This window comes from Salvelinus sp. IW2-2015, unplaced genomic scaffold, assembly GCF_002910315.2.
Source record: "Salvelinus sp. IW2-2015 unplaced genomic scaffold, ASM291031v2 Un_scaffold1114, whole genome shotgun sequence".
NCBI lineage: Eukaryota > Metazoa > Chordata > Actinopteri > Salmoniformes > Salmonidae > Salvelinus > Salvelinus sp. IW2-2015.
In genome coordinates, this window is record NW_019942733.1 from 15,749 (window position 1) to 31,513 (window position 15,765).

The 15,765-nt window shown below is 44.4% G+C and overlaps 1 protein-coding gene across 2 annotated transcripts in view; it reads left to right on the top strand.

Annotated features, from left to right (window-relative positions):
* LOC112069773 (rho GTPase-activating protein 18-like) overlaps nucleotides 1-15,765 on the top strand; it is a 34,328-nt gene that overhangs the window by 14,809 nt on the left and 3,754 nt on the right. For both annotated transcript variants that reach the window (XM_024137149.1, XM_024137150.2), the window contains exons 2-10: nucleotides 5,027-5,229; nucleotides 5,460-5,680; nucleotides 8,580-8,661; nucleotides 8,930-9,129; nucleotides 9,375-9,540; nucleotides 9,730-9,821; nucleotides 12,855-12,932; nucleotides 14,358-14,517; nucleotides 14,860-14,942. In XM_024137149.1, the coding sequence (XP_023992917.1) occupies nucleotides 5,027-5,229; nucleotides 5,460-5,680; nucleotides 8,580-8,661; nucleotides 8,930-9,129; nucleotides 9,375-9,540; nucleotides 9,730-9,821; nucleotides 12,855-12,932; nucleotides 14,358-14,517; nucleotides 14,860-14,942 (1,285 nt within the window). The remainder of the gene's footprint in view (nucleotides 1-5,026; nucleotides 5,230-5,459; nucleotides 5,681-8,579; nucleotides 8,662-8,929; nucleotides 9,130-9,374; nucleotides 9,541-9,729; nucleotides 9,822-12,854; nucleotides 12,933-14,357; nucleotides 14,518-14,859; nucleotides 14,943-15,765) is intronic.

The window sequence follows — 15,765 nt, forward strand, 5'->3', positions numbered from 1 at the left end:
ATTTGTACTAGTGAATCACAGGAAGCCATAGTGACTGTAGTATGGGTACTGTATTTGTACTAGTGAATCACAGGAAGCCATAGTGACTGTAGTATAGCCTACCGTACGTAATGTGTCACTGGAATGGTGTCACCCTGTCCCTACACTACCAGCACCTGAGTTAGGAATCTCTCTATCTATAACTCTTACTCTTCAACTTGAATTTATTTCAATAAACCTCCTTAACATGACCTGAGGGGAAATGGCTGGGTAGAACTAAGTGTGTCTGTGTCAGAAATACCTTAAATGTTCTGTATTTCTTCCTAATAAGGCTTCTTTCATTTTGAACCAGATGTTTGAACCAGATGTTTCTTGATATTTTGGAGACTGGAGATTAACCACTCTGTGAATCAACTGAGGTGACAGTGCGTCTACTATTGACTCTGTTCTAGGAACAACCTGGGCCAGTATTCACAAAGTGTCTCAGAGTAGAAGTACTTATCTAGGATCAGTTTTGTCTTTTTTTTTTTTTTAAGATCATAAGATTTATGGACAGAGAGAGAAGACCTGCTCCCAGATCAGCGCTCCTACTCTGAGATGTTTTGTGTATACTGGTCCTGACCTATGTCCCCTCAGTTGCCAGCATCATAGCAGGTGACGTCGCTGTTGTTCAGAGACGGTGAAGAGTTGTTTTCAAGTTGTATTGGTACGGGAATGCATGGTATACATCCTCCAACGAAARGGTTCTGTGCTGATAAGCTGTCACCCACCCACACACACACATCCAAACCTGCTCTTCGACAAGCACGGCATATTTCTTTGTGTCAACATACCAGCCTTACACCTGGAATTGTTGTTTTTATTCTGCACACATGGATTCCTAGAACAAGGTTGTGTGTTCATTTGAATTGTCATGATATGTGCGTGAGGAGGCCTGCGTTTCTAAGCCTATATCAATAGGGATAGTCATAGGCTCAAAGTGTTCTTAGCTTATTCTTTGCCTCTACAGCCCATCATACTAGCTACTCTTCCTGTAATGAACGGAATACTGTAGGCCTGTATGTTATTCTGTGAAATCTCATGTGATAACATGAGTGTGAGGGTAGAGGAGTACCCAGGGGAATAAAAACCCATTAAAACAAAGTTCCGCTCCATCCGCACGCCCAGCATGCATCACTCTAATCAATAACATCCCCCTAAGTGTGGCCAGGGCCAGCTTCCTGGCATACACACACACTTATCAATATTTGAATACAAAACAAGTAGGCATACCTTTTCCCTGAATATTGATGTGCTTTTGGCCCTATGTGAGCTTGCAAACAAAATTGTCCATTGTGCAGCAAATTAACAAATTTAATTTGAACAGAATTGAATGRAATTGGGATGGTTTCCATGCTGAATAGATATTAGGAAATCCCTTAGAGGCCCCGGGAAGACCCCTTTAACCTTCCCCTCCACTCCTATTCATGTCCCTCCTCCAGCTGTAGAGGGGGAGATAAGGGTGTGTGTGACACTGCCCTCAGTTCTCTGCCACGTTCCTTTCCCAACCTATCATTCTTTGGACCAGGAACCCCCAGCATTGACCTGGCCCATCAGACCCGACATCAGACTCCATCAAACATCGGACCATACAGGTATATGGGGCCAACAAGCCACAMCAAGGTGCTGCTCTCCTGACCACTCAACACACTGTCTGTCTGAAATGAAAGGGCCTGTGATGTCACGAGGCCTCTCTGTAATTAGGAGTTGTAATGGGAACCCGGGTGCGACTGGAAGCAGGCAGACCTGTGGGAAGAGATGGCTTTAGGAGGGTGGATGGACTCCGTATGWTGATGGACAGTGCATTCTGAATGTATTYAGGCCACATTTTTCACACTTTGTTACGTTATAGCATTATTCTAAAATATATTAAATGTTTTTTTTTCTTATCAATGTACACACAATAGTCCATCATGACAAAGCAAAAAAAGGTAGTAAGACAATTTTGTATAATATATATATTTTTTCTTCATATTCAGACCCTTTACTCAGTACTTTGTTGAAGCACCTTTGGCAGCGATTACAGCCTTGAGTCTTCTTGGGTATGACGCTACAAGCTTGGCATACCTGTATTTGGGGAGTTTCTCACATTCTTCTTTTCAGATCCTTTTAGGCTGCATGGGGAGCGTCCCTGCACAACTATTTTAGGTCTCTCCAGAGATGTTCGATCGGGTTCAAAGTCCRGGCTCTGGCTGGGCCACTCAAGGACATTCATAGACYTTTCCTAAAGGCACTCCTGCATTGTCTTGGCTGTGTGCTTAGGGCCGTTGTCCTGTTGGAAGGTGAACCTTCACCCCAGTCTGATATCCTGAGCGCCCTGGAGCAGGTTTTCATCAAGGATCTCTCTGTACTTTGCTCCGTTCATTTTTCCCTCAATCCTGACTAGTCTCCCAGTCCCTGCCGCTGAAAAACATCCTCACAGCATGATGCTGCCACCACCATGCTTCACCGTAGGTATGGTGCCAGGTTTCCTCCAGATGTGACTCCTGTCATTCAGGCCAAAGAGTTGAATCTTGGTTTCATCAGACCAGGGAATCTTGTTTCTCCTGGTCTGAGGGCCCTTTAGGTGCCTTTTGGCAAACTCCAAGCGGGCTGTCCTGTACCTTTTACTGAGGAGTGTCTTCCGTCTGGCCACTCTACCGTAAAGGCCTGATTGGTAGAGTGCTGGAGAGATGGTTATCCTTYTGGAAAGTTCTCCCATCTCCACAGAGGAACTCTGGAGCTCTGTCAGAGTGACCATTGGGTTCTTGGTCACCTCTCTGACCAAGGCCCTTCTCCCCCGATTGCTCAGTTTGGCCGGACGGCCAGCTCTTGGAAGAGTCATGGTGRTTCCAAACTTCTTCCATTTTTAAGAATGATGAAGACCACTGTGTTCTTGGAGACCTTCAATGCTGCAGACATGTTTTGGTCCCCTTCCCCAGGGTAGCAGTTTTCCCTCCTGTATCAGTCACTGATTGGTAAATTAGTCTAACCAGCTATCTAAACTTGTTGTAATCATTGTCAAATTACCGATGGGGACACCCCCATTGATTTTGTTTGTCACTCTCACTCAGATATCATATTAAAAAACTGCAAATCATGATTAGAATTGCAGGACATTTGCTGTTCAACTACAAAATATTTTCTCTGCCCCGTGGCAAAATGTGTAGATTGCAAGAAATGTAAAAATATATATCTCCATTGTTGAGAGGGGGGCCTCTAAAATGTTTTACTCACAAGTTGGGACCCCCCGCAACAATTTTACTTAATGCCCTCAATAGGCTAGGGCCGGCACTGACTGCATGTGTGGGTATGGATGTGGGTACACAGACCCGCGAGCCACTGCGGTCCCTCATGATGAGTTGTGATTTTTATGTGGCCCCCCTACTCCCATCAAGGTTCCCCATCCCTGGCCTAACATGCTCATACATGTGAAGTGGAGCACAGGCACCCTCATTCAGTGGTGGTACAAGTACCCAATTGTCATACTTGAGTAAAAGTAAATACACTGTACCTAAATACAGAATTACTCAAGTAAAAGTTACCTAGTAAAATACTACTTGAGTAAAAGCCTCAAAGTATCTGGTTTTAACATGTGCTTAAGTACAGTGGTTGAAACAGTACTCATTTGTCAAAATTGAGAAAGTATTTAGTTATAGTAAATGTTATACATAAAATTCCAACACTCAGACGTCATTTACAAATGCAGTATTTGTGTTTAGTGAGTTCGCCAGATGACAATGTGTTTATRTTGATAGGTGTGTGTGAATTCGACCAGATTGCTGTCCTGCCTGAACATTCTAAATGTAACTAGTACTTTTTGATGTCAGGAATTTAGTCGAGTAAAWGTTGTCAAAAATATAAATAGTAAAGTACAGAACCCCAAAAAGGACTTAAGTAGTACTTTAAAGTATTCTTAAGTATTTTACCCCACTGCGCATTCGTGTACATACACAGCTTATAGCAGCTCCAGCCGCAAATCGCGTTTCTCCAAATGAATAGTTTCATGCTTGTCTTTTTGTCTGTTTATTACCCTCCTGCAAGTTTGATGTATTTATCGTTGTTTTCCAAAGTTCAGACGTTAATTACAGCCCAGTTTCATGTTAAGTTACGTGGTTTCACTTCGCTATTATTTACAGTTTGTTTAGAAACATTTGCTTTTTTCGTTATTTCATGAACCTAAGAATCTGCTGTTTTGATTCTCTGAGTGGATGCAGTGTTTAGGAGGGAATAAGGGAGAACTCTCTACAGAAAGATGTTTATCACGGATATAAACTGTGGTCGAGTGCCTAAAGTAGTTTTTTCTTTATTAGGAATGGTGATTCAGCCCCCCCAAATTCATTTCTGCATGCGTAATGGTTTCTATGATTCACAGTGTGACATGCTAGCCTAAGTGATACTGGGCTCATTTTGCAATGAAAGATAAGATAATCATTCTTAGACTAGCTCCTCCAGTGTCTTCAGTAGGGCCATGGTGAGTTAAATTCCCTTCCTGTCAGTCCTACCAGTCAACAGTTTGGACACACCTACTCATTCAAGGGTTTTTCTTTATTTGTACTATATTCTACATTGTAGAATAATAGTGAAKACATCAAAACTGTCATCAAGGCAAAGAGTGGCTACTTTGAAGAATTTCAAAAATATAATATATTTTCTTGATCGGTTTAACACTTTTTTTGGTAACATGATTCCATATGTGTTATTTCATAGTTTTGATGTCTTCACTATTATTCTACTACAATGTAGAAAATAGTAAAAATAAAGAAAAACCCTTGAATAACTGGTACTGTAYGTTCCAGTGTCTTACCTAGGTGTATCCGGTGTGTATCCGGTTTATAAAGTACAGGGTTTTGAGAAGTGTATGTCTGACGTAGCCTATTTTTTGCTCAATGTGTGAATCTGGTATTTTGAAATTGAAATGTTTTTCACAGTTAAACCAATTCTGGTATTACAAAAACTGTCTACAATCTCCTCCCCACCTCCCAATACCAACCTATTGACTTACTGACCTCCTCCCTCCCTACCCCAGGAAGGTGCAGTACCAGGGGATAGGCCTACTAGGCAGGATGAGTTCTAGGGGGACCAGGCCCTCTTCCCCCCCCAGCCCACCGGAGCGGCCAGCGTYGCGGGACTCCCAGGACTCCATGGAGGACTACTGGAGCGAAGTGAAGAACATCGAGGAAGATGGCCAGCGGGGCCACGGGGACTTGCTGGAGAGGGGCAGTATGGACGGTAGGCTACATACTTACCAGGAAATTGTGCTTTTAGCCATTTATAGACCTAGGGTGTGTTGAGTTGGGCTCAATTCCAGTTAAATTCCATTAAACTCAGGAAATGTGAAATGGAATGGACCCCAACTCTTGATGTGCTCTTTTGAAGTCCTTCCCATAGAGATGGATACAAATTTAAATTCTGATAAATGCTATGGATACTGATTTATCTCCGACTCTTCTGCATTCCAGAGGCGGAGCTTGAGGAGGCGTGGCTGCAGGATGCGGGTCTGTCCACGCTGGTGTTGGGGGCGTTGGGGGAGGGGCCTGCGGAGGCGCTGCTCTCTACACTGTCGCGCTCGCAGGCAGCCATGGTGAAGAAGCGTGTGGATAATTACACCCTGACCGTGAGGAGGCGGAGCAAGCAGCCGACCAGACACGTCCGAGACGTCTTCTCCACGCCAGACACATCGGTGAGACGGATGGCATTAAAGAGTTAAAGGGAACACTTTTTGTTGTTTATGTTGTTCACTTTTTGTTGTCTACGGCAAGGGTGCTTTGGGTTAAGCATTCAGCAATTGTGTTTATGGAGTTGGAGTCGGTATATTTCCTATTGAAATCCTACAATGAAACGAGTTGACATGAAATCTGTCTCATGTCTGGCCCTTTGTAGGCTATAACTGGTGCCTCTGACCCTCAGTGCCCCTATGACCTCAGTTCATCTGGATATAACCATCTCATCTGGCATACTGATCCTCTGGCAGAGCCAGACAAGCCTCTGTAATCTCAGTACGTATCCTAATCCTGTGTGTCAGAGATGGTCTAGAGTAAGGAGAGGAGTCCAGTAGACATGCCCCCCCCTCGCATTGGTATGGGCCAGAACCATTATAGGCATAATACATGACTTTGGCACGGGCCATTGTTAGAGGGGCCGGGTTGGATGGTGGAAACACGATGAGCTCTTGCTTAGCCCTATAATGCAGCTCTCAGCTGGTGTGGGCAGCTGTCCCCTCTTTCTCCAGAAATAGAATTGCCCCACTGACTGACTGGTAGCTGGAATGTGAAGAAAGTTTTACATGAGAAGGGCAACAGGGAAGTCCCATACTGTTTTCAGATGGCGGTGTAATGCACGCACTGCTGAGATCAAATGGCATCCTATAGCACAGCAGTGTTGAAATTCTGTAGAAATGTTGGTCGTATATCAGGAAGCAAGCCCACAGATTGTGTTCAGCCTAGTGGTGTCTTTGCAGTTGTCTTTCTAGTGAAGTTGAGGCAAGTATGCAGACTGCACCTCAGTATCTAGCTAGCTGATATGACTAAGGCTAGCTCTCCCAAGGCTATTGTGTGGCTATGAAGTGTTGAAAGAGATTGAGATATTTACAGCATGAATGAATGGGGGGGGGGGTGATAGGACTAATAACACCCCCCACCAAAGAGTGCCACGAGTGCCCCTGTCAGCACTGCTGTGTGGTGGTGGCAGGAGCCACTAGGGTGAGTCAGATCTGGCAGGGGGTACAGGATTATGAGTCACACCACTCAGTCCCAGCTGGGATGACAGCTGAGTCCGGGACACAGAGAAAGCCTTCACTCTACTCAAGCTAAAGTACTGTCTTACGGTAGACTACTGGCAGGCCCCACAGACTACGGGCGAGGCCCCACAGACTAGTGCAGGCTACTGGCAGCCCCACACATCGTTCTTCTGGCAGGCCCCACAGAAGTGGCAGGCTACTGGCAGGCCCCACACACTAGTGACGGCTACTGGCAGCCCCACACAACTAGTGGCGGCTACTGCAGGCCCCCACAACTATAGTGCTACTGGCAGGCCCCACAGGACAGTGCACGTCTGACGCAGGCCCACAGACTACTGCAGGGACTACTGCAGGCCCCACAGACTACTGGCAGCCTGCTGCCAGGCCCCACAGACTACTGGCAGGCCCCACAGACAACTGTTTATTTTAGTAGGATTGACCGAAATGGATTAAGGTGTCCAGGCATTGCATCTGGGCCGTAAACCAATCTAGACGCATAAAAATGGCCATTTCAGTCTGGACGAGGAAAAATCAGACCATAGCCCTTTGTCATCTAATAGTGAAAGATGGTGAAACTAGTGAAACTCCTCCTTTTTCGTGTTTGGTGGTGGATTGTAAAAAAGACATCGTTGAAAAGAAAAGCATGTAGTTATTTGAATTGCTTAACATGACATGTAATTGTACTTTCACCGACCAGTTTTACAGCTGGCATAAAAAGGGCAGAGAAATGCTTGTGTCTAGTTCCCTCAACATTGCAAGTACACCATGACGTACATACCATTGTGTATTTAGGCATACCGTAAGTATTTACATGGATATTATTATGGACTCAAGCTCTCTCTGTCTGAAATGGATCTTTAGGTACATGTAACTTACAGTATCTAGGCTGTATTTCTCTATCGCGGTGCTGAACCATGTGGTTGCTCCAGTCAATTCTGGCAGGCGTTGTCTGTAACCGTTGACCATGCTCTTTTCCTGACTAGTAAGTATACAACAGAACAAAAAGCCTGGCTCCTGTTGAACGCTCCGTTGATATCCACTTTCCCTCTCCCCGTGTCAGCAAATGACTGCACAGCCATAATATGGAAGTCAATGCATAGGAATCAAACTAGCATATCCCTCATCGCGTCCTGACATCTGGTACTGGTCTGATACTGCTGGTATTCAGCATTACCACCTGGCATACCACTGCTGGCTTGCTTACTAAGCTAAGCAGGGTTGGTCATGGTCAGTCCCTGCAGGGAGACCAGGTGCTGCTGAGAAGATGGTGTTGGAGGGCCAGTAGGAGGCCACTCTTTTCCTCTGGTCTAAACAAAAGATCCCAATGCCCCAGGGCAGTGATGGGGGACACTGCTCTGTGTAGTGGTTCCGTTCTTCGGATGGACGTTAATACGGTGTCCTGACTTCTCTAGGTCATTGTAAACATCCCATGGCACTTATCGTAAAGAGTGAGGAGTGTTAACCGGTTGTCCTGGCCTAAAATCCCAATCGGCCCTCAACCATCACGGGTCACCTAATAATCCCCAGTTTACAATTGCTCATTCATCCCCTCCTCTCCCCCTGTAACTATTTCCCCAGGTCGATTGCTGCAAATGAGAACGTGTTCTCAGTCAACTTACCTTGGTAAAATAACGTAAAATAACAAAAAAAAATAAAAAAATTCAGTTCACAAAAATGACTCCTAAATCCTTTCACCGTAGTTGAATGCTGAAGGACCATCCATCTTTTCATGTGTTCCACTTCAAAAAGCTTATGTTTACCTGTTGATCTTAATTTGGGACACAAACTTCACACACGTTGAATGAGAATAAATGATGATCACGTATGTCTCCTCTCCTTTTAGCCAGTTGATCCCTTACCCCCTGTCCCCCCCAAGTCACCCAATGGAGACATGCCTTCCAGATGCGTCCACCGGACGTCTAGAGGTGAGTCGTCTCTCAATATGTKACCACCGTTTATTGTTTGTTTTGATGTGGTTGGCTGTGGTTACCCACTGTGAAGGAACCACTCCAATGGGTTGAATGATTGTTGTTTCCATGGTATTTGAGCCTAATTCTGTCACCATGATTGAATAAATGTGGGAAACACRTTGGACTTGGATCATTCCCATCTGGTTGGTTGGACTGATGTCTGTGCAAAGGGGAATATACCGGTGATGTATCCATCATTGAGACTGTTGTGTGTGTTTCCCAGTGCGGCCCGCGTGTCCCAGCTTCTCCCAGAGCACAGAGAGACGTGTTTCAGAGTGCCCTCCCTGCCCACCACCTCAGGACACCTCTGACTCCCTGTCTTTCGAGGTGCCCTACTCCGAGGGCATCACTGCCCACCGCAGAGGCCGCCAGGGGGACTGCAAGGACTGCCAACGCATCCGCAGAGATGACCATGACCTGCCAGTGAGTCTCACCTCTGACCTTTTAAAGGGAAATAGAACTAAAAACAACAGTTATTTAGACAGTAGGAMATGAGAGGCAGAGACATATTGAAGGGGAAGTACAGGACAGAAAGTGGCAGAGCGGGGATTTGAACTCCTGCCGTAGGCGGCTTTTTGTGGTCTGGAGGCAGCTGTGTTAACCACTAGGCCGCCCTCCAGGAACCTGTTTGAATATGTAAAATGTGTGTTGTCTTCGGTCTTGTACAGACATTTCAGCTGCCCAGGCCTAAACTGGGCCTCACCCGCATCCAGGACCTGTCTTGTGAGGACATGAAGAAGATCGGCTACATCTCTTTGATTGAACTGACCACCTTCTACGACGGCCTGGGCATCGAGCTCAAGCGCAACCGCGCGGCACGTAGCAAGGCCAGAGGTGGGTGGCTGGTTGACTGGGTCGTGTTCAATAGGCACCAAACAGCAGAAAACACACGTAAACATGGCGGGACTAGGCATTCTATGATGTTTTCAGATGCTTGCCATAATGAACACAACTCTGGTGTTGCACATCCCATTTTTACATGAACAGTCACTCTGGTTTGAAAGTTTCCCTTCCGATCCACAGAAAGTGGTATATTTGGAGTTCCCCTGACCACTCTACTGGAGAATGACCAGAAGAAGTTCCCTGGGTCCAAGGTTCCTCTCGTGTTCAGAAAGGTACTGTGCCTGTTTTTAGTTCTATTCATTTGCCTCAGCTGTCCTTTACTTTCGGGTTATTCTGCATTSTGAGAAAGGGTTGGTTCTGAGAAAGGGTTGGTTCTAGAAAAGGGTTGGTTCAGTAGGAATATCATGATGGAAGTGATGAGGGTCAGTGTACTATGGTTTATCAGAGAGTGGGAGAAGAGCTGAGGGAAGGAGAGAATGAGAGAGAGTAAGGAAATGAGGGAGAGAGATTGTTTCAGATATTCCTACTGAACCAACCCTTTCTCAGAACCAACCCTTTCTCAGAACCAACCCTTTCTCAGAACCAACCCTTTCTCAGAACCATTGACTACAACACACTACCCATCTTCTCCTGTGTGTGTGTGTGTAGAGAGAGAGTTTGTGTTAATCCTAATGTGTGTCAGCACAAGCCAACTCACTGCCTGCTTTCTCCAAGATCCTATTTCCCCTCCTGTTTCTCTCTATCAGCACTTGTCAGCCTGGTTAAGCGTTGCTTTCTCACGCGTTATCACAAAGACATTCTGGAGAGACTAAATGTCAGAAATGTACCATATGCCCCTGTTACCGATCGGGGGAGGAGTGTCAAGTGATTAATCGTAAACTGAATTATATATTCATTTGTGTTGTCAAATCAGTTAGGGATGTATGTTAGTTATTGGCAATTTCTATGATAGAATATGTTAGCTCTAACTCATATTTTTTAATATACACTACCGTTCAAAAGTTTGGGGTCACTTAGAAATGTCCTTGTTTTTGAAAGAAAAGCACTTTTTTTGTCCATTAAAATAGCATCAAATTGATCCGAAATAAAGTGTAGACATTGTTAATGTTGTAACTGACTATTTTAGCTGGAAACGGCAGATTTTTTTAGAAACGGCTGGTAGTTTGAGAAAGAGATGCCTCCCAGCTCCATTAAATAGTACCTGCAAAACACCAGTCTCAACGTCAACAGTGAAGAGAAGACTCTGGGATGCTGGCCTTCTAGGCAGAGTTGCAAAGAAAAAGACATATCTCAGACTGGCCAATAAAAATAAAAGATTGGGCAAAAAGACACAGACACTGGACAGAGGAACTCTGCCTAGAAGGCCAGCATCCCGGAGTCGCCTCTTCACTGTTGACATTGAGACTGGTGTATTGCAGGTACTATTTAATGAAGCTGCCAGTTGAGGACTTGTGAGGCGTCTGTTTCTCAAACTAGACACTCTAATGTACTTGTCCTCTTGCTCAGTTGTGCACCGGGGCCTCCCACTCCTCTTTCTATTCTGGTTAGAGCCAGTTTGCGCTGTTCTGTGACGGGAGTAGTACACAGCGTTGTACGAGATCTTCAGTTTATTGGCAATTTCTCGCATGGAATAGCCTTCAATTCTCAGAACAAGAATAAACTAACGAGTTTCAGAAGAAAGATCTTTGTTTCTGGMCATTTTGAGCCTTTAATCGAACCCACAAATGCTGATGCTCCAGATACTCAACTAGTCTAAAGAAGGCCAGTTGTATTGCTTCTTTAATCAGAACAAYAGTTTTCAGCTGTGCTAACGTAATTGGAAAAAGGGTTTTCTAATGATCAATTAGCCTTTTAAAATGATAAACTTGGATTAGCTAACACAACGTGCCATTGGAACACAGGAGTGATGGTTGTTGATAATGGTCCTCTGTACGCCTATGTAGATATTCCATTAAAAATCAGCSATTTCCAACTACAATAGTAATTTACAACATGGACAATGTCTACACTGTATTTCTGATCAATTTGATGCTATTTTAAATGGACAGAAATGTGCTTTTCTTTCAAAAATGACATTTCTAAGTAACCCCAAACTTTTGAACGGTAGTATAGGTGGGACAGTAAATAAGGAGCTGTGCTGAAGAAAATAATGTCTTACTGTTTAGAGTCTTAGCAGCTGCCAGCCAGTCAKCCAGTTAGGGTGATGACCCTAACCTTGGCATTGCCAGGATGCCATATGGTATAGCTGGGAGTTAATTAAGGAGCCCTGTTTCGCAGCAGTCATTCCTATCCAACCAGAATTAGCCTTAAATACTCTTGTCACATTGACTGTCTAGACTCACAGGGTGTGTATAGGACTAGAGTATGGGGTATCAAGGTGGTGTTTAAAAGATTTTGGTAGATAACAGCAGCTTCCGAAAGGGAATTATAGGACTTTTTTTCTTTTGAAGCAATGGTTATTTCACTGCTATGTCAGTGTTGCTATATATTTTCGCTGACCTGGAAAGGTTTTTTTGCTGGAGGACTTGATGAAGGAGGTTTCTTCAGGATTATGATTTCGTTTGATCCAGTAAACAGCTGGTTGGTTAGCCTTTGGTGTCCAAAGCTTGTCGTAAAATACAATCARAGAGTTCCCTTATTCTCGCCTGTGGTCTTCATCAGTAATATTGCACTTGCAAAGATCCCTCAGCCCCCCCCCCCCCTAAACAAAAATGATAAAGTGTTATTACCACACAGTTTACTTGTGCGGTAGAAGTTACGGAGTGCACCTTTAAGGAAAATATTGTATCTCTTCAGTCCACAGTAAGAGGCAGGAAACAGGAGGGTTGTCTCTGTTGTGGAGTGTACCACTTGTGTGAGAGACGGAGAGYTCTGATAGCGTTATCTCAGGGCGCTGGCTTAGGCACATCTTTCCACTCCTGGAATGTAGAGACAAAACGACTGAAGTCACCAACCCAGACTTGAGTCTTGTTCAGTAGGGCGATGGAAAACAAACACATCAAGGGCCAGAGACTTAATCTGTGGGCGATTTTATCGCTAGTTGTCAATATGAATTGAATGCTGTTTTTTTTTTTTGTGGTTTGAAAACTTCCCTGTCACAAAAACAAACTTCCCATTTAAGGTCTGACGGCTCTAAGTTCTTCTGTATGTTACCAACAATGCTTTGGCTGTGAAAACCGGAAGATGAAACAAAGCAGTCACGTTAGGTTGGTTTTGTTTACGGATGAGTCAGGTTCACATAGGAATGTCACTCTTGGCTTGTTAAATTTCTGGTTAATAAAACGTGTATGCTTGTGTGTTTGCAGCTCTTGTCCAAGCTGGAGCAGACAGGACTACAGACTGAGGGGATTCTCAGAGTACCAGGGTCTGCCTCCAGAGTAAAGGTAAGACACCCTAGATACACACACACACTGGAGTTTGTCACACTATAGCTGTCAACCACCAATCAGAGCTCTATCTTAAAAGTGACCTTGTAAAGTCTGTGACATTGTAAAAACATTTCACAGAAGGGAAAGACTTACAACATGTTTTGATTTGTTGCTGTAATTGACCCTATCTTGTATGAGCCCAGTGTAGAGGCTTACGGTATCCACATTAACGTTGTAAAGGACAGATTCGTTTCCAATGGCCTAGAAGAATGGTTGTTTTGGCAGGAAATGACATCATGCTCATAAACCATGTTAATGACTGACCTATTTCTGCTATCTAAAACACAAGGCAGTGTCCCTCCTCCCTACACTGATCTCTCCCCTTATCATTCCCACATTCCTTCTCTCTCATGCAGTCATTCTGTGTTGGGGAGATTGGTGCAGGAGTGTGTGTGTGTGTGTGTGTACACAGTGGTGTAAAGTACCCAATTGTCATACTTGAGTAAAAGTAAATATACCTTTTTAATAGAAAATGACTCAAGTAAAAGTGAAAGTCACCCAGTAAAATACCACTTGAGTAAAAGTCTAAAAGTATTTGGTTTTATGTATACTTAAGTATCAAAAGTAAAATTTATTTTAACTTCCTTATATTAAGCAAACCAGACCACACAATGTTCTAGTTTTATTTATATTGACTGATAGCCAGGGGCACACCCCAACACTCAGACATCATTTACAAACAAAGCATTTGTGTTTAGAGAGTTCTCCAGATCAGAGGCATTAGGGATGACCAGGGTCTGTGAATTGGACCATTTTCCTGTCAAAATGTAACGAGTACTTTTGAGTGTCAGGGAAAATGTATGGAGTAAAAACTACATTATTTTCTTTAGGAATGTAGTGAAGTACAAGTTGTCAAAAATATAATTAGTAAACTACAGATACACAAAACTACTTAAGTGTACTTTAAAGTATTTGAGCTTTACACCACTGTGTGTACGTGCGTGCATATCAATGTGCTTACGTGTGTGTAGCATGTCTGTGTGTGAAAGGGTGCACGTGTGAGTGTGCATGTGCTTTGCACTCCTCAACCAAAACATTTTTTACTAGTAGATCCATACTGAGTCGAGAGGCCCCTGCGGTTAACATAATACACAGCCAGCCCAGGGGCCCACAGATGAAACCTGTCCAGACAGTGAGCCTTCACTGGGGTAGACTCTCTGATTGTCATCTCCACTCCTCCAGCATYACTCCCAGGCTGCGGGAGACCACCCTCTCCACCTCTCCCTACCCTCTGGTCTGAATACCCTCCTTCCATTATTAGGCCAACCCCACCCCCCTCCATTTTGATTTGTTAGGTGCCATGGCAGGTTAACCCAGGTGACTATAGAGTTGAGGTTTACCAGAGGAGGAGCCATTTTGATTTGTTGTTGGTTATTGCAGCATCTGCGCCAGGAGCTGGAACAGAAGCTCTATGAGGACCGGTTTGACTGGGAGCAGGTGAGGCACAATGATGCAGCGGGTCTGCTGAAGATGTTCATCAGAGAGCTGCCTTATCCTCTGCTCACGCTCCAGCACGCTCCTGCCTTCGCCGCCGCACAGAGTGAGTACACACACACGCACGCAGGCACACGCAGGCCTACCTACACTCTTACGATGAAGTGGATACAGTACATATGTGACTAGACACTCTCAACTGGTCAGCCCCTTATACACCTCAGCAAAGGTTCAAGGTTCAGAGACTCTGTCCAATTCTGCCGTCCTTCATACAGTATATCACCATGGTTAACATTCATTACAGTACATGTAACATTAATATGTATGATTAATTTACATGTTTTCTCTAAAGTATACTCTTAACACTTACCCTCTCATTGACTGATAAGAAAGATTATGTGTGTGTGACAGATTTCAGTGTGTTTTTTACTGCTCTGTATCTTCTCAGATATCTCCTCTCCCAGACAGCAGATCCAGGCCCTGCACCTCCTCATCATGCTGCTCCCTGAGCCCAACAGAGACACACTCAAGGTGAGCATGACCTATGACCCTAAGGTCAAGTCACTGTTTTATTCACCTTTGGTCTCTCTGCGCAGGGTTCGTCGCCTTTGTGGCTATTCTAGGACTCATGACCATGGACAGAGAGACTACTCTTTGTGGTTATTCTAGGACTCATGACCATGGACAGAGGGACTACTCTTTGAACTATGACCTCACAATCCAAAACACACACACACACCTATCCTACCCAACCCTAAAATATCTGACTTTTGTTTTTAATTGGGCAACTGTGTTCCAACTATGCATTTCCGACGCATTCCTATGACTCATTAGCCAATCGTCACAACCACGAGTGACTGACATTCCGTTCTAAGGAGCGTTTCGTAACATGTAAACAAACATCAAGTGTTGCTGAACCCTTGAGCCTCAGTCGAGGCGAAATATGATGAGTCATCTTGGTGCACGTAAAGTGAACCGGAAGAACAACAGTCATGTTTACGTGTAGTTCCATGAAGGGGTTATTGTCTGAAGTTTAGATGAGAGGTTTCTACTCTTAGTAAGGTGGGTGTTTTAGTTTAGTTTATTAGGCTCCCCATTAGATACTGCACATGCAGCAGCTACTCTTTCTGGGGTCCATTAGATACTGCACATGCAGCAGCTACTCTTTCTGGGGTCCATTAGATACTGCACATGCAGCAGCTACTCTTCCTGGGGTCCATTAGATACTGTACATGCAGCAGCTACTCTTCCTGGGGTCCATTAGATACTGTACATGCAGCAGCTACTCTTTCTGGGGTCCATTAGATACTGCACATGCAGCAGCTACTCTTCCTGGGGTCCACATAAAATGAAC